Raw genomic sequence first — 19,459 nt, 5'->3', positions numbered from 1 at the left:
CTTTGGATCCCTTTCCCCTAGCTGGGTTGCCTTGTCTAGACTCAGAGGATGAGGATGAGCTTAGTTCTGCTGTGATTCAATGAGCTAGGCTGGGTTGGTACCCATGGGGTTCTTCTTCTCTGAGGAGGGGGGGAATTGGGAGGGGGATTTGTGAGGGTGGGACTGGAAGAAAAGGAGGGAGGGGCTGTGAAATAAAATGAATAAGTGAATAAATTGATGAAAAAATAAAGTCATAAATTTGCATTTATTAGTGAAGTAGCCTAGGCAGCAATTCGCAGTAACTAACAGCGTAAAACAGACAACTGTGCCTGACAAACTTCCTGATGGAAATAATTAGGAAGGAAGACAGAGAAAGCCCTGAATTTAATCTAGCTTAAAAGAAAATGAAGACAGAGTGCTGCATTAAGATATTACCTGGAAAGCTCCAAACTGGAATTTCCCCATCGTCTGGGTCTGGTTCTTCTACCTCCAGCTTGATAATGAGATCTGGCTTGGTAACCTGCTCTTCTGAGGATGATAAACGATAGATACCTCCTTGGTCTTCAGAGCCTGAAACAGCATAAGTTGCAGTTTGGGGTCAGTAGAAGGGACCTGTCAGTTAACATAAACCATTTAACCAATATTTTGAGTTTCCTTTAAGAAAAGAAAAAATGCAAAGGCAAGCAAACAAAGCCCCCCTACTGGATACAATAACTATCAAAAATGACCTATGGAAGCCATCTCACCTAAAGAAATGAGGTTGCTGTAGGTCTCAAGCATCACGTCTCGGTACAGGGTCCTCTGTGGAGAGTTCAGGTATTGCCATTCCTCCTGTGTGAAATCCACAGCTACATCCTCAAATGTCACTAGTTCCTGTAATGGCAAACTTCTTTTATTCTAAAAGGCTGGCCACTGAATGATAAGGATATAATGTGAGAAAACTGCTAATTGAGCTCCCAGTTCAATCTCTTGTCTATAGGCATATCCGTCATGCATTTTCTTAATTGCTAATTGATGGAGGAGGCCCAGCCCACTGTGGCTTTGTTGGTCTTTGAGAAAAGTAGCTGAGTAAGGCAGAAAAAGCAAGCCCATAAGTAGCATTCCTCCATAGTCTCTGCCTCAGTTCCTGCCTAGTTTCTTGAAAATTTGTATTGTAACAAGTGGGTTTGCAGCAGAAAAAATAGCCCTCAAAATGCTTCAGTGACCTAAATGTAGTATCTAAACCTAGAGTATTTGTAGGGAAAAAAGTATAGGATAGGGTCCCTTAAATCTTAATGAGCCAAATATTTTTCTGTAACCAAAAAATTCCAAAGATATTCACTCTTTTTTTATTTTGTGTTTTGATATTCACTCCTAAAGATAATGAAAAGGTAAGTCACAGAACAGAAGTAAAATATTACAGCTGCAATATCTGATAATATGAGTCATTAAACTATGGGAGAGTATGAAAACTGAAATAAGATATAAGAACTATCTGCAAATACAAAAACGACTATTATAGCAAGAACTGGAGTATTTCATCAAATAATACATATAAATGGTAAATAAATACATAAAAAGTTGTTCATTATCACTAGTCATGGAATTTCAAATTAAAGCTACAGTGATTGAGGTGCTACCACACATCTGTTAGTATAGGAGACCTTATAGTATCAAGTAGTGTAGATAGGGGACAGCTGGATCTCTTTTATCACAGACATAAAAAAAGAAATAGCTCAGGCCTTTGGAAACAGTTTTCCAAGTGTTTGTGAAGTTAATCACATATTACCTATCAACCCAACAATCATGCTCCTAGATACCCAGAGAAATGAAAATCTCACAGCCCCCAAAAGCTTATAAGTGACTATTTTTCATCAGCCAAAGATGAAATAACCTAAGCACTTTTCAGTCAGCAAATGGAAAAACTTGAATCCGCATAATGTCATATTATTCAACAATACAAATGAAAGACTTAACACAGATGATAATACAGATAGTAAATGTACTGTAGCAGGGCACTTGCCTAGCATGTAGAAAGGTTTCGGTTGAATCTTTAGCATTTTCAAAAAACTCAACTTACTAAAATTCCCTCAAATCTCTCCATAAACTTCCTAATAAAATATACTAATCAACACATCATATACTACACATAATCAATACTTTTAGCATAATGTATAATATAAATTAGAAACTAATACAGAGTGCTCTAATTAGTTACAAATGAAAAACCAACAAGTAAGCAAGCAAACAGCACACACATATCCAGATCAGCTGTCTTTTAAACTCTTGCCCTGAACTGTTTAGGAATACAAGAGGAGTTTGAAAAGCCAGAGCAGAGTGGATAAAGGAAACTGAGATCATGTATAGAAAGATACATACTGTGTATGAAAGTACTGAAAAAAACTGATCAGTTCTCAAGAACTGCTAGCTGTAGGAAAAAATGTATAGGACCCAAGGTGAACATCATTTATGAAGGAAAAAATGGAAACAAATGAACTAGAAGCATTTGAAGATTGGGTAATGGCAGGATAAAAGCAGAAGGGGGAAATTAGGGTCATATATGCTATGATTCAAATATGAAATGCACTGCACAATGCTTTGAACATTTCTTCCTTAGCTGGTGGCACTATTTTGAGAGGTTATGGAGCTTTTAGGAAGTGGTACGGGGAAAGTATGTTATTAAGAGATTGAGCTCTGAAGATTAAATCTGCTTCTTGTTTTGGACTTGGTCTGTGTTCTCTGCTTCCTTATCTGGCTACCTCCACTACACATTCATACTGCAATAAATTCCACTGTGGCCTGAGAAACTCTGAACCAATAAGCCAAAAGAAAACCTTACTCCCATTAAACTACTTTTGGTAGGTATTTTATTACAGCAACAAGAAAAATAATGAATATAAGACAAAGAATAGGATAAAACAAAACTAAGTCAGAGTATACAAAAATCCTTCTCAGTCGTACCCAAAGCAAAAGTCACCCACTGAAGCTGCTGCATCATACCCCACTGCCAGATCTTGAACTAAGAAGCATCATGGAGGCCACCTGAACTCCAGGTTGTTCTTAGAACAAAGCAGCAAATACAGTAGAAATCCACTCAAAACTTGTTAAGAACAATGGAAAATGAGAAGATATTTTGTGAATAGACTAGGGATATAGCTGAAAAATAGAACCGTAATTTCAATCCCCAGCACTGATCCCCTCCAAAAGCATTCCAGGTGACAAAAAATTCACTCCACAATGATGACAGCAAAGTGGCAAAGTAGGCAACTCTAAGCATTCATCTCCTCACAGAAACAAACAAACAAACAAACAAACAAATATACAAAATTACTAAGAGGACCAGTGAAATGGCTCAAAAGATAAAGACCCTTGTAACTAAGACTAGCAATTTGAGTTCAATCTCAGGACTCACCCTGAGATTGGTGGAAGTAGAGGACTGACTCTCACAAGTTGTCTTCTCATCTCTATGCTTAGGTGGTGGTTCTCTCTCCCCCCACTCTCTCTAAATAAAAAAAAATTCATTAAACACAATAAGAGACCAAACCAAGTGTAAGTTTGGAATAACATCACAGGTCTGCAGCAACCACACAAAGAAAGAATCAACATAAAGAATATAGCATAGGTCAATTCCAGACTCCCACAAACCTCTAACAATTTCTCAGAGCCACTCAGCCTTCCTCCAACAACTCTCATCACCATACTAAAGCCCACACTCTAGTGGAAGACCCATTCTACTAGAGGCAACACTGGTTCCCAGAACTCCTGAGGCAAGTCTGGCACACTGAAACCTAAAAGGCCCATAGGCCACAACCACAGTGGGTTCACCCTACTGGACCAGAGGACTTGCTGCCACCAGAACCACAGGCCAGAAGACCAGAGAGGAAAGAGAAACCAAAGGAAAAACACCCACTCAACAAAGATATACTCAGAAATCAGCACCTAGACCTATAATTACCTCAAACCCAGATCCCTAGCTCAAAGGCCCAGAAAATATTTTCAACAATATCATAGAAGAAAATTTTCCCAAACTAAAGGATATACCTATAAAGGTACAAGAAACACACAGAGCACCGAATAGATTGGATTAGAAAAGAAAGCCCACCCCATCCATATAATTATTAAAACCCTAAGTGTACAGAACAAATAAAGAATATTAAAAGCGGAAAGGGAAAAAGACCAAGTAACATACAAATGCAGACCTATTAGAATTACACCCAACTTCTCAACAGACTTTAAAAACCAGAAAGTCCTGGGCAGATGTCTTGTAGATTCTAAGAGAATATAGATATCTGCCAAGACTACTATACCCAGTAAAACTTTCAATCATCATAGATGGAGAAAACAGATTTTAAATGACAAAGTCAAATTATCCACAAATTCAGCTGTCTTAGTGCAGCTTATTCATGCACAAACATCATGGCCAAGAAGCAAGGGAAAGGGTTTATTGAGCTTACACTTCCACATTGCTGTTCATCACTAAAGGAAGTCAGGACTGGAACTCAAGTAGGTCAGGAAGCAGGAGCTGATGCAGAGGCCATGGAGGGATGTTCCTTACTGGCTTGCTTCCCCTGGCTTGCTCAGCCTGCTCTCTTATAGAACCCAAGAGCACCAGCCCAAAGGTGGTACCACCCACAAGGGGCCCTCCCTACTTGATCACTAATTGAGAAAATGCCCCACAGCTGGATCTCATGGAGGCACTTCCCCAACTAAAGCTCCTTTGTCTGCAATAACTCTAGCCTGTGCCAAGTTGACACACAAAACCAGACAGAATCTCAATCTCTCTGTCTCTGTCTCTGTCTGTCTCTGTCTCTCTGTCTCTCTCCTTTCTCCCTCACCATTCAACCACCATTACCACAACCAACAAAATAGCATAAATTATCTGTCATGGTCACTGATCTCTGTAAATATCAATAAACTCAATTCCCCAATAAAAAACAGACTAACAGAAGGCAAAAACAGGATCAATCCTTTTGGCTACATACCAGAATCACACCTCAAAATCAACAATAGACCTTGCCTCAGAATAAAGGGTTGGAAAAAGATTTCCTAAGCAAATGAATCTAAGAAACAAGCTGGTGAAGTCATTTTAATGGCCGACAAAATAGATTTAAAAATAAAATTAATCAAAAGGGGCAGGAAAGGACATTTCATACTCAGCAAAGGAAAAATCCACCAAAATGATTCTTAAATGCTTAACATCTAACATGCTTAACATGCCACAAATGAAAGTGCACCAACATTTGTAAAGGAAACACTACTAAAGCTTAAATCACATATGGACTCATACATTGATAGTGGAAGACTTCAATACCCCACTCTTACTAATGGATTAATGAACAAGTCATCCAGTTAAAAACTAAACAGAAAAATACTGGAGTTAAGAGATGTTATGAACCAAATGGAACTAACAAATATCTACAGAACATTTTATCTAAACACACAAAAAAATATACCTTCTCAGTACCTCAGGGAACCTTCTCCAAAACTAAACACATACAAGAGAAGTCTCAACAGATACAATAAAATTGAAATAACCCCTGCATCCTATCAGACCTCTATGACCTAAAATTGAATTTCAACAACAGAAAGCCTACAAACTCTTAGAAACTGATGATTTTTTTTAAATTTCCTCAGTTTCTGTTGTTATCTCTCTCTCCTTGTGTTGGTGTTTTCCATCTATTATTCATTGTAGGTCTGAATTTGTGGAAAGATATTGTGTAACTTTGGCTTTATCATGGAATATCTTGGTTTCTTCATCTATGATAATTTGAGTTTTGCTGGGTATAGTAGCCGGGGCTGGCATTTGTGTTCTCTTAGGGTCTATATGACATTTGCCTGGGATCTTCTAGCTTTCAGTCTATGGTGAGAAGTCCAGTGTAATTCTGATAGGTCTGCCTTTATATGTTACTTGACCTTTTCCCCTTACTGCTTTTAATACTCTTTTTTTGTGTGCATTTGGTGTTTTGACTATTATGTGACAGGAGGAATTTCTTTTCTGGTCCAATCTATTTGGAGTTCTGTAGGCTTCTCCTCCTCCTCCTCCTCCTCCTCCTTCTTTTTTTTTTTTTTTTTTGGTTTTTTGGATTTGTTTTTTTCGAAACAGGGTTTCTCTGTGTAGCCCTGGCTGTCCTGAAACTCACTTTGTAGACCAGGCTGGCCTCGAACTCAGAAATCCGCCTGCCTCTGCCTCCCAAGTGCTGGGACTACAGGCGTGTACCACCACGCCCGGCCTCTGTAGGCTTCTTATATCTTTATGGGTACTTCATTCTCTAGGTTAGGGAAGTTTTCTTCTATAATTTTGTTGAAGATGTTTCCTAGCCCTTTAAGTTGGGAATCTTTGCTCTCTTGTATACCTATTATCCTTAGGTTTGGTCTTCTCATTGTGTCCTGGATTTCCTGGATGTTTTGTGTTAAGAGCATTTTGCATTTTCTTTGACCGTTGTGTCACTGTTTTCTATGGTATCTTCTGCACCTGAGATTCTCTCTTTTATTTCTTGTATTCTGTTGGTGACGCTTATATCTATGACTCCTGATCTCCTTCCTAGGTTTTCTATCTCCAGGGTTGTCTCCCTTGGTGATTTCTTTATAGTTTCTATTTCCACTTTTAGATGGTCTTGTTCAATTCCTTCATCTGTTTGGTTGTGTTTTCCTGCAATTCTTTGAGGGATTTTTGTGTTACCTCTTTAAGGACATCTATGTGCTCACCTGTGTTCTCCTGTATTTCTTTAAGGGAGTTATTTATGACCTTCTTAATGCCCTCTATCATCATCATGAAAAGTGATTTTAGATTCATACCTTGCTTTTCTGGTGTGTTGGTGTATCCAGGATTTGCTATGATGGAAGAACTAGGTTCTGGTGATGCCAAGTAACCTTGGTTTCTGTTGCTTATGTTCTTATGCTTGCCTCCTGCCATCTGCTTATCTCTAGTGCTACCTGCCCTCATTATATCTGACTGGAGCCTGTCCTTCCTGTGATGCCAGTTGTGTCAGAATTCCTCCGAGTCAATGTGTCTCTGTGATCCTGTGATTCTGTGATCCTGTGTGTGTGTGTGTGTCCAAGCTCCTGGAAGTCAAGCTGCCTCTGGGACCCTGATATCCTGGTATGACCAAGCTCCTGTGATCCTGTGATCCTGTGTGTGTTAAAACATCTGGGAGTGGAGCTTCCTCTGGGTGATGTGGGACTGGCTGTGTAGTTTGTGGCCAAAGTCTGCTCAGGGCACTGGCCCAGACTGGAAGTAACCAGTGCTACTGGTCAGGTGGGGTTCCCAGGTCTCTGGATCCTGCTGCCTCCAGTTACTCCTGGTGCTCAGACAGATGTTGTATCCTCCTCACCTCTAATCCTGGGATCCTGGGCATGTTAGAATGCTTGGGAGTGGAGCTTCCTCTGGGTATTGTGGGCCTGGCTGTGGAGTTTGCATCCAAGGTCCAAAAGCTTTTGAGTGAACTTGTGATGAACTCTGTAACATGTGATCATGTATTCTGAAAGATGTATAAGTACTGAAGACAAAGGAAAGAGAATAAGATTTTTTCCCTTTCTCTGCTTAGGTCTTTCTGCTTTCCCCCTTAGCTTTCATAGGAAACTTTTTACAAATTAGCAATAAACTCTATATCTACTTCTGTAAGTATCTCATTTTCTTCCTGTGACTTCAGACCAGCAGGCTAAAAGAGCCCAGCAGTTCCTGCTGATAGAGAACAAGGGCCACATTGTTTAATCCTCTGCTGTTAGGTTATAGGTGTTAATCACCTAAACCAACAATTTTTTACTCTCAGAAAGAGCAAGAAAGTTTTTAGAAGTTATCGTCAGTATTTCAGTACAATTAGAGAACTAGAAAGCCCTGAGACCCTCAGACTTTAAAGCCATCACCAGAGTCCTATTCTGTGTCCCTGCCACTACCTCCTCCAGGCCGGGAGGTTCCTGAGAAACCAACAGAATCAACTAATTTGGACTGTTGGGGCTCTCAGAGACTGAACCAGTAACCAAGAGCAAGCCTGGGCTGGACCTAACCCCCACTCCCTGCACATATGAAGCAGATGTGCAGCTTGGTCTTCATAAAAGTCCCCCAACAACTAGAGAAGGGGTTTTCCCTGATTCTGTTGCCTGCTGGTGGACCCCATTCCCCTGAGCTAGCTATCTTGTCTGGCCTCCATGGGAGAGGAATCACCTAGACCTGCGGTGACTTCATGTGACAGGGTGAAGTGATACATGGGGGGGGGGTGCTCCCCCTTCTCATAGGAGAAGGGGAGGAGGGAATTGAGGTCTGTGTAAGAGAGGAACTGGAGAAGGGGAGAGTTATGATGAGGTTGTAAAATCAATAAATAAATTAATAGGAAAAAAGAAGCAAAAATGTAAGAAAGGAAGGAAAGAGGGAAGGAAGGAAAGAGGGAAGGAAGGAAGGAAGGAAGGAAGGAAGGAAGGAAGGAAGGAAGGAAGGAAGGAAGGAAGGAAGGAAGGAAGGAAGATGAAAAATTTTGAAAGCAGCCAGACAAAAAGAGTGCATTATATATATATATATATGGGCAGGATTTAAATGATAGATTTCTCATATAAGGAGATCAGAAAGAAGTAGCCCTTTTCAAATGCTAAAAGAAACTATGTTTCAACCACAAACTGTTATTCTTCAGAACAGAAAATTAAGATATTCTCCGATGGAAAAAAAAAAAAACTAAACTAAAAAATGCTACCAGAAGACCTATGGTTAAAAAACATGCCACAGCCAGGCCTGGGAGAACATACTGTGATTTTAGCAACTTGGAAGGCTAGCATAGAAAGATAACTTAGTCTAAGAGTTTAAAGGCCAGCCCAGGAAACATGGTGAGACCTCTATCTAAAATCAAAATGTAGAGAGCCATATTGGGGGCCATGCCACCTGGCAGGAACTTGACATTGACCAAGGTGAAGTTCCTCTCCCAGCCTTCAAGCAGGAATTCCTGCGCTGGCTATAATCCTCCTTAGGATGGAGCGCTCAGACTAAGGTGAAGCCCATTGTTCTCCAAGGATCTGCAGTTACCTGAGAGGCACTAACTACCTGACACTAGCCACCTGCAGAGCAGAGCAAGTGAACCGGTTCTGCGAGAGTTTCCAGCCTTTAGGGTCCTCCCACCCCTCCCCCACCCCACCCCCCACCCCAGCCTATATATATTTGGAGACCTTCATTAAACTTTGAGCCTTGATCAGAAAACCTATTTGTCTTGGCTCCATGTTTCTCTCGCCAGGTTACCTGGTAACCAGTTCGATGTAACTGCGGGCAGTTAGACCAAAACAAAAACCCCAATCTAACAAGATTGTTTGTAGAACAACAGGAAGAGCAACAATGAAGAGATCAGAAGGATGACTGAGTAGATACAAACACAGAGGAGGACAATGGGAGGAAGCAGAGAGCCATGAAGAAGGTTATATATAAAGACCAGACTTCCCTGGAGATATTAACTAACCACAAAGAGAAGTCTTCTCTAGAGGGTGATTTTTTTTTTTTTTTAAAAATCTATTATAGCTTTTGATATTCACCTCACTTTTGCCTTCCTGAGTAGTTTAGATATTTTTTTGGTAGGGTTCTTCCATAACAAAGATTTCTATCTTTTTAAAAGAAAAAAATGCCTAGGCTCACTTACAACTGAAAGTAGCATGAAAGAGACAATATCAATACTCCCACTGCTTCCAACATGTGCCTAGCAGTTTAGCAACACAACAGCTGAGAGCAGTGATCTATGTACGCACTTGGAATACATAGGCATGTTCCCAGGGGCAGTGGGCAGCATAGTGCTGTGTAACTCTGGGATCCATGCTTCCAAGTAAGATGGAGTGAACATATCCCCCTCTTAGTACAGACATGAAACCTGGACAGAAGGCAAGAAAGAACAGTTAGAAAAACCTAAAAAGGAAAAGAGTACCAGGAAGATTAAGGGAAAGGCCAGAACTCAATAAATTATGAGTTTCTACTTTTCACTGGTATTCACTGGCCCAGGATAAAGGTAACATAGCTAAAAAGATGGTATGGACATAGATAAAGATCTCTAAGAGTGACTTCCCTGTTTGGCTTTAAAAGAAGGGAATCTTTAATGCTCATCCACCTGTTTTTTTTTCCATCCTTTTTCTCATACCTCAAGCAACAGAAGCTTCACTTGCAAAACCAGAACACACAGCAGCCATGGAATCTAGGATAGTTACACAAAGCCTCCACAGTGGAAGGAGAGAACTGACTTCTATAAGTTGTTTTCTGGCCTCCACTTGCACAAATGTATGCACACACAAAAACATAAATAAATGTAAAAAATGATAACCCACACTGAAAAATTCATGTTATGGAAATTTCCTTCATTAATAAAAGTAAAATAAAGATACTCATAATAAAGGAAAAATACGTTGCCAACAGACTTAATCTGAAAATAATTACTAAAAGCAGTTTACAGACAACTGATTGCAGAAGGAAGTCAGAATTATCAAAAGTGAAGGAAGAACACCAGACATTTTTATAAAGATAATAATGTCATTTCTCTTCAATTCTGTAAAATATGAAGATGTTGAAAGCAATAACTATAACAATGTAAAGACAGATGTAGTAGCACATGGCTGTGCCACCTACTCAGAAGTCTGAGGCAGGTTGATCAAATGAACCTAAGAATTTGGAACCTGAGAACAAATATAATGAAACTTCACATAAAAGCAACAACACCCTAAACCAAACAGAGACAAAGACATTGTAAGAGTGTCCAATGTAACTTTTGATGTGTGTAGATATATAACAACCAAATCAGAAATGGGACCAGGTAAGGAAACTTATACAAGTTCATACATGTAGCTAATGAGGTAAAATATTAACATTAATCATATTTTATAAAGTTAAGTACACATGGTAATCTCTAGAGTAAACACAAAAGAAACTCTGTAGATGAATTTAGTCTAAAATATAATCAAGGGCAAAGCATGGTGGCACTTTTACTTAGGAAGCAGAGGCGCTAGGAGGATCACAAGTTTGAGGCCAGCCTGGGTTGTATATCAATCAAGTTCCAAAACAGCCTGAAACTGAAAGAACCAGTAGATAGAAATCAATATAGGACTTTAAGTCCAGAACTCAGGAAGCAGAGCAGGCAGATCTCTGTGAGTTCAAGGCCATTCAGAAGCTACATAGTGAGACTGTCTCAAAACCAATACAAGCCAAACAAACAAACTAGTACTACCAACTAACCCTTTGCTGATACATATAGAATACCCCACTAAACAGCATAACATACATTTTCTTTCAAGTATGCATGAGTTGGGAAATAAGTTATAATGAACTTAATGAAATTGAAATCACTGGGCTACATAGCAAGACAAGATAAATACAAGATACTCAGTGGTGAAGTATGATATCATGCCAGGGTTCTGGGTTCAATTCTCACCAAATACAGAGAGATAAATAAGTATGTAATAAAAACACAAAACAAAACAAATGTTTAATTTTTTTAAAGGCAGCATGAGGAACCACCATCAAATAAAATGGGTACAAGAGCAGTGAATGAACAATAAAAGTGAAAAGACTATTTTTCAATTAATTAAATGAAAATTTCCAAATGGATTACAACTATTACCCAGTATTAGGGACTGAATTTTATTTTATTTTATTTTATTTTTTAGTATCACCATAGAATTATAATTGTGAGATAACAAAACTACAAACATTACAATACGAGTGAAAACACTCAAATGTAGATTTTCCAAAATATGAAATAATATAAAGGAAAACAGAATATTGAAATTAAAACTATTTCTTTTTTTTTAAATATTTTTATTTTCTATATTCTTTGTTTACATTCCAAATGATTTCCCTTTTTCCGGGGGGGGGGGGGGGGGGACTGAATTTTATGATCTCCAGTTCATATATTAGAGCCCAATTCATATACTATATTTGGAGATATGACATTTATAGAGAGAATTAAGAGTAGGCCACCTGCAAATAGAAAGCAGGCCCCAACCAAACAATAAGTCAGAGAAGAGAGGACTTTGATCTTAGGATTCTAGACCCGTGAAAAGAGAAACTTTATTGTTTAAGGCATCTAGTCTGTGGTACTTTGTGATGATAGCTCACTCCAATAGACTAATGAACCCAACCATATGTTAGCTACAAGAACACACTTCAAATGTAATTAATACTAGCTAATTACTTTCAGAAGCTACATAGTGAGACTGTCTCAAAACCAATACAAGCCAACCAACAAACTGATATTACCAAGTAACCATTTGCTGATACATATAGAATACCCCACTAAAAAGCATAACATACATTTTCTTTCAAGAAAAAGTAAGGATGAGCTAAGTGATTGGTGCATACCTGAAATCTCAGCATTTGGTAGTTGTAAACAGGAGGATCTTGAGTTTCAGGCCAGCCTGGCTAAACAGTGAGCTTGAAGCCAGCCAAGATTGCATACAGACAGAATCTATGTTGACAAAAAACGGATGGTCTGGAGAGATGGCTGAGATGGCTTAGCCGTTAAGAGGGAAGCTTGCTCTTCTAGAGGACCTGGTTTCAATTCCCAACCATTTGTCACTCCACTTCTAAGAAATCTGATGCCTTACTCTGGCCTCCATGGGCACAAGGCATGGACATGGTACATGGACATAGGTGCAGATAAAACACCTGTACACATAAAATATGTAAAGGAAAAAATTTAAAAAGGATGGAAAAGACATATTACTGAAATACTAGTCAAAAAACCTGAAATAACTATATTCATAACAGCCAAAGTAGAACTGTGAGAAACTAGACACTGAGAGTAGAACCACTTTGGAGAACGGCTGACAATATATAAGGATAAGAAGGTCAATTTACAAAACAAAACAAAAAATAAAACCCAAAATCCAAAAAGCCTATCAGTCCTAAGCCAACACTGATTGTACATTTGTAACTGTACAACCTGTACATCAGTGTTGTACATTCCTATAATCTCAGTGCTAGGAAAACCAAGGCAAAAGGACTATCAGTTCAAGGCCTGCTTGAAGCACACAGGGGGGTTGAAAACAATCTAAGTTACATAGTAAATCCTGTCAAAAAAAGCACACCAACAACAATACTACCTCTGAAAGTGTTTGTATCTAACAAAAGACCTTTACAATGTGTGAAGCAGGGCTGGGGAGATGTCTGTCACTGAAGGGCATAAGAAAAATACCTGATGTTGATTTCTGGCTCTACATGCATATACATACATAGATACACACACATGTGAATTCGTATGTATAAACACACACACACACACACACACAATTTGAAAACTGAAACTGATAGGAGAAATAGGCAAACTTGATACCTCAATGTTTCTTTCTTAGGAACTGACAGAACCAATAAATAGAAAATGCAACACGGATATAAAATTAAATAACCCACTAAGTATATGTAAATGACATATAGAACACTCCCCTTAAAACAGAAAACAGACTTTTTAAAGTCTATATGGTTTATTAACAAAAAAGACTATCATAAAGCAAGTTTTAACTAACTTAAAATAACTGAGATCATACTAAGTAGGTTACCAGATCAGAAAGAAATTTAAAAACAACAGTAGTAGAAAGATAAAAGGAGAATTTCTAGATACTTGGGAATTAAATACTATTCTTCTAAAAAAAAAAAAATTCTGCGCTTCATGGCAAGACCCTGACTCAAAAAACAATCACCATTCCAGAAGGATATGTACATAACAAAAGACAGTTAAAATACATGAAGTAAAAACCACAAAGAATATTAGAGAATATTTTGAACTGAACAAAAATGAAAACATAAAAATTAATGAGATACTGCTAATGTGCTTACAAGAAATCTTACAGCACTAAATGAAAAAAATGTTTTTTTTTTTTTTTTTTTTTTTTTTGGAGATAGAATCTCACACATTCTAGGCTGGCCTTTAATTGCTGATCCTCCTGCTTCTACTTCCCAAGTACTGGGGTTAAAGGTATATGCCACTATATCTTGTTTTATCTGCTGCTAGGGCTCAAATCCAGACTTCATAGATACTAGGTTAAGTAAAGACTCTAGTAACACAAGTATCCTTGAAAAATTATACTTAACAAGATATTATTTGAGTAGGTCCTCTTTTTCCTTTATGAAAATCTCAGGAACTGAACTCAAGTATCAGGCTTGGCAGCAAGTGCCTTTACCCACTAAGTCACTTCACCAGCCAACTCTTGAAAAAAAATTTTAAATCAATAATCTAAACTTATACTTTAAGAGAGTTAAAAAAGAAAATTAACCCAAAACAAACTGAAGAAGTAATAAAAAACAGAAACAAATGAAATTTAAAATACTAAATCAACACAAACAAATCAATAAAGAAAGGATGATTATTTTCAAAGTATCATAATGGGCTGGAGAGACAGTTCAGTGGTTCTAAGCACTTGCTGTTCTCATAGGAGATCCTCATTTGAGTTCCCATATGGCGGCTGACAATCACCTGTGACTCTATTCTTGGAATCTAATGCCTTCTTCTGACCTCTGTAAACTCCAGGCAGGCACATGGTACACATACATACATGCATACAAAGTATTCATACACATAAAACTTAACAAATCTAAAAGGATAAACACTTTCTAGAGCCTTAGCAAGATCGACAAAGTGTGGGGTCATAAATTGCTAATATTAGAAATAAAATTATAGATATTGAGAGGCTACAAGAAATCTGAAAAAAACCTTTATATGTATATACACATATGTGTATGTTTACATACGTGTGTGTGTGTGTGTGTGTGTGTGATGCATCGTTTGTATATGTCCTGCCCAGGGAGTAGCACTATTAGAAGGTATGGTCCTGTTGGTATAGGTGTGTCACTGTGGGTGTGGGCTTAAGACCCTCACCCTAGTTGTCTGGAAGTCAGTCCTCCATTACCAGCCTTCAGATGAAGATGTTGAACTCTCAGCTCCTCCTGCTCCATGCCTGCCTGGATGCTGCCATGTTCCCACCTTGATGACAATGGACTGAACCTCAGCCCCAATTAAATGCTGTCTTTAATAAGACTTTTCTTGGTCATGATGTCTGTTCTCAGCAGTAAAACTCTAAGACACTGTGTGTATGTGTGTGTGTGTGTCTGTGTATTTCATTTTTTTAAATATTTATTTATTTAAATAAATATTTGTTCATTATATGTGAGTACTCTGTAACTGTCTTCAGACACCCCAGAAGAGGGCATCAGATCCCATTACGGATGGCTGTAAGCCACTATGTGGTTGCTGGAATTTGAACTCAGGACCTTTGGAAGAGCAGTCAGTGCTCTTAACCGCTGAGCCATCTGTCCAGCCCCTGTGTATTTCATTTTTAATGTGACTGTAATAGTTTTTGTTTTTAAATGTTTATTTTCCAATAGTCACTCTCAGTTTGTAAAAGTCTGTAGAACTGTGACTAATTTTTGTCTGTTGACCTTCTATTTTTTGATTTTGCTGAGCACCCTTAATGGCCTTAGGTAGCCTTAATCATGTTTTCCTTGACATGGACATACTTGTTTTTCTTTTCAGTCATACTTTTTATTTCTGTTTTCCTGCACATTTGGACAGGCTCGCTTTCCCAGCCTAATGTTTAGTAGCAATAGGCAAAACAAGCATGTTGGCCTTGGTTGAATCTGGACTTGTATCACTCAATTTTATGTTTTTTTTTTTTTTATAAATTTTAAAGAGTTTTTCTTTTTAAATTGGGTTCAGAAAATTTCTTCCTTTTCTAATTTTCTGAGGATTTTTGTCATAAACCTCTCTTGAATTTTTCAAAGACTTTTCTGCATCTGCTGACATAATCTTGTGGTTATTCAGTGAGAATATTTTAATAGTTTTCTAGGGGGAGGGAACTAATGAGACCTTATTCTAAGAATTTATAGGCCAGTAATGGTTGCTGGGCTGGGGGGGGGGGGGAAGGAGAGGCATTTTCTTCAGTGTGGTAGCCACTGGTAAGGTGTTCTTAATGTTTCAGTAAATAATCTCTGAACTCTGCTCCGGTAAACAATTATAATGAAACTCATTGGGCGACCCCAACCCCCAAAAAAGACATGAAAGTAAGGATACTATCTGAGAATCTGAGAAGAGTAAGAACATTGTGAGAAATATAAGTGTAAAGGAGAGTGAAAATGATCAAAACACATCCTATCCATGACAACATATAATACGTGCGTGCTAATAAATCTATTAAAAGATACATCAGTATGAACTGACACTGTGTCCTTTAAAATATACATTTAAATCTTAATCCCCAATGTGGTTTGGTTTGGGAGTGTAGAATAGGGAGATAGTAACGTTAAATGAGGTTGGAAGGGTAGGACCTTCACCTGTTAAGAGTCCATAAGAGGAGGGACAGCAAATCAAGTTCTCTGCCCTCCTGTTCCCATATGATAAACACACAGGAAAGGACACATAAGAGCACATAAAAAGGTAGCCACCAACAAGTCAAGAAGCCACTGTACCAGAAACCAGCCCTGTTGGCACCTGATCTTAACAGTTTCCAGAGCTATAAGAAGGTAAGTTTATATAGTTTAAGCCACCCAACATGAAGCTTGCTTTTTTTTTTTTTTTTAATCATTTTTGTGGTATCGATGTCTGAACTATACCTTTATCAACTGCGCTATCTTCTCATGGTAACTTAAGCAGAACAAAATACACACATAGGATCTGAAAACGATATAACATGATCAAAGATCTAAATAAATGGAGAAGTATACTGTATTCAATGTTATTGAATTCAATCACAGTTCTAGCAAAATATTTTTAGACATATAAGCAAGATCATCCTAAAATTTATGCAAAAAGTCAAAAGGAAAGGAACACACATAGGTTAGCAATTTTGGCAAGGCAGAATAAAGTTAAGAGACTTCACACTATCTAATTTCAAGATTTACTGTAACGCGCCATTAATGAAGGTACTGGAGTCCTAGTGGAAGACACATACACAAATCAACAGAACAAAATAGACAACTCCTAGATGAAAACAAAGGAACTGTCCATGATGGTGTATAGCTCTCATGCCGAGAAAGGCAGGAGGATCAAGAGTTTCTGGCAAAAAGGGACTATACAGTTAGTTTCTGGCCAACCTAGGTTATATATCAAGACCTTAAATGTTAAGAAAAAATTAAAAATCCCACGAGTAAAACAGAGCATCAGTCTGGGCAATAGTTGGTTTGGGATGTGATCCCTAAGGCTCAACAACAGAAATAATAATAAGTAAGTAGGATTAAACAACAAAAAAAACTTCTGCATAAGGAAACAAAGGTGAAACAAAGTTTCTGCATGAAGAAGCAAACCTGTGGATTGGGAGAAAATATTTGTATTTAAATCGTTTTAAAATAAAAACCATTATTTCTGATAAGGTGTTAATAGCCAAAAAGTACAAGGAACTGAACTCAATAGCAAACAAAGAACTTTACTTGAAAACAAGCAAGGAACCTCAACAGATTCTTCTAAGAAAAAAGACACAGGCAAGCAAACACCTATAAACCTAGCACGTGGGAGGCAAGAGTAAACTACATAGCAAGTTCACTGCTAGCCTGGGACAGTCTCACTTACATGTACTAAATCAACGTCAATAGTAGTAGAGAGCAGAATGGTAGATACCAAAGTATAGAATATATCAGTTAGAAAGGATTAAGTATTTGATGTACCAGATGTGTTGGGTGATATCTAAGCATTCCTCAATATATAAACAGCATCATTTTGTGTGGCTTCCTATCACCTGGCTTTCTTATATAACCTAGGACCATCTGCCTAGGAGTGGCACCATCCATAGGGGGCTGGGATTTCTCACATCAATCATTAATCAAGAAAATGATCCATAAGGCCAATCAGCCAGAGGCATTTCTTCAATTGAGCCTCCTTCTTCCCAGGTGACTCTAGATAACAAACACACTACCTCCCACAGTGTCCAGGAAATATATACAACTATGCTGTATGTTTTTTAAAAATCAGAACAGAGGTAGATACCACCAAAAATTTTTTAATGTTGGGAATTGAGTTCAGGGTTTTGTGTAGCCTAAGTATCTGTTACTTAGATGATTTCATTTATATCATTTGAAATAACCAAACTCCTAAAATAAGAGAACAGATAGGTGTTTCCAGCAGTCTAAATCTGGAGTGGGAGTGGGGGTTTAGGGAGCATTGAATGTAGCCTTGAGGAAACCTTAAAGTGATGCAACATTTTGATCATATTAATATCAATACCCTGTCTGTGATGCTGTACTATAGTTCTGAAGGTTATAATGGGTATACAGGTTCTTTTTGTATTATTCTTTGAACTATATGTACAAATTCTTCAAACACTATGTAAATCAAAAATCTTGAAAGCAAATATATAATTTCAAACTAAGTTATAAATATGTGACCCCATTTTATACGACATTCTTGAGAACACAGAACTGTAATGACACTGAATAGATCTTTAGTTACCTGCATTTACAGGATGGGACACTATAAGAGAACAGCATGAAACAGCTTTTGGGGAAGATGAAACTATGGACAGTTAGTTACATCAATCTACTTGTTTTAACATTTATCAACTTGTACAATAGCAAGATTTCATTGTAATTCAAAAAACTGAACACTGAACAAAAAGATGGTAAATTGTACATATCTTGGGGAATTTTGTCTTTTGGACTCAAAAGAATTGAAAATCCAACTGAGGAAATGATTGAAGGAAAATCATTTGAAAGAGAAGGGATTTCATTCCCAAAGTCTCTATTCTCTTTAGGGAATTTTGTGAGAAATAACTGCAGGAAATCAGGGAATCATTTTATCAGTCTATCACTGAAGACAATTCTACATGAAGACCCAGCGAAAAACATGCCCCAAAATACAATTCCAGAAAACCTTGGTTTTCCCTGAAGCCTTGGTATGCTCTATCCTAATGAAATAAGGCAAGCCAAGGTACTGGTTACACTACCATATAGATAGCTGCTAGATGGTTCAACAACAAACAGGAAACTCGCAGATAATCTTAACTAAATAATTAAGTTTTGTTTTTGTTTTTTACTTTACAATGGTGCAAAAATTATATGAGCTGAAATAGAAACCATACTTCAAATTTTTACTTTTCCTGGGATAAACACAATTGATACTCTATTCTTTCATGATATAAGGCAGCAGCACTGAGCAAAAGCTCCCAGTAAGCAATGTCATTATGGCATATACACAACACAATATACTATGTTGCCAGGATGTTTAGTGGGGATAAGAGTATTAAATGAAATTTCAACTATGAATTGGCATAATTCCAGAATATAGCATCATCATAAGTTAAGAAACATCTATTACCCTTACTTTGTCAATGCATCAACTATCTAACTTGACTTAATTGGCTATTTTTCATTTTCACCAATCCCTGTAATTTATAGTCTCCTACTTTGCAGTGCTGATGCCTCTATATTGCATTACATTTATGATAAAATATAGAAACAGACCACATACTTACCTGGGGTTTGGCCATTTCCTGCTTTTCTTGAGAAAACAAATGTATGAAAGCTGAGCTGGAATGAGTAGAGTAGAATTTAACAGTAGAAACCATTAGATTTGCA

General features: G+C 37.8%; 1 protein-coding gene across 2 annotated transcripts in view; it reads right to left on the bottom strand.

The window, feature by feature from the left end:
• Positions 1 to 19,407, bottom strand: part of Znf182 (zinc finger protein 182) — a 45,230-nt gene extending 25,823 nt beyond the window's left edge. The window contains exons 1-3 of one of the 2 annotated variants that reach the window (XM_052171236.1): positions 19,357 to 19,407; positions 726 to 852; positions 415 to 549 (exon numbers count right to left, since the gene is read on the bottom strand). In XM_052171236.1, the coding sequence (XP_052027196.1) occupies positions 415 to 549; positions 726 to 852; positions 19,357 to 19,371 (277 nt within the window). In that variant the 5' untranslated portion in view covers positions 19,372 to 19,407. Of the gene's footprint in view, positions 1 to 414; positions 550 to 725; positions 853 to 7,289; positions 7,683 to 19,356 lie in introns of those variants that run through there. The other variant, XM_052171235.1, reaches the window with a different exon arrangement.
• Between the last annotated feature and the right edge of the window lie 52 nt (positions 19,408 to 19,459).

The sequence above is a fragment of the Apodemus sylvaticus genome, chromosome X, assembly GCF_947179515.1.
Source record: "Apodemus sylvaticus chromosome X, mApoSyl1.1, whole genome shotgun sequence".
Lineage (NCBI taxonomy): Eukaryota > Metazoa > Chordata > Mammalia > Rodentia > Muridae > Apodemus > Apodemus sylvaticus.
The sequence above is the reverse complement of the archived record's forward strand: the minus strand, read 5'-3'. Positions and strand labels throughout refer to the sequence as shown.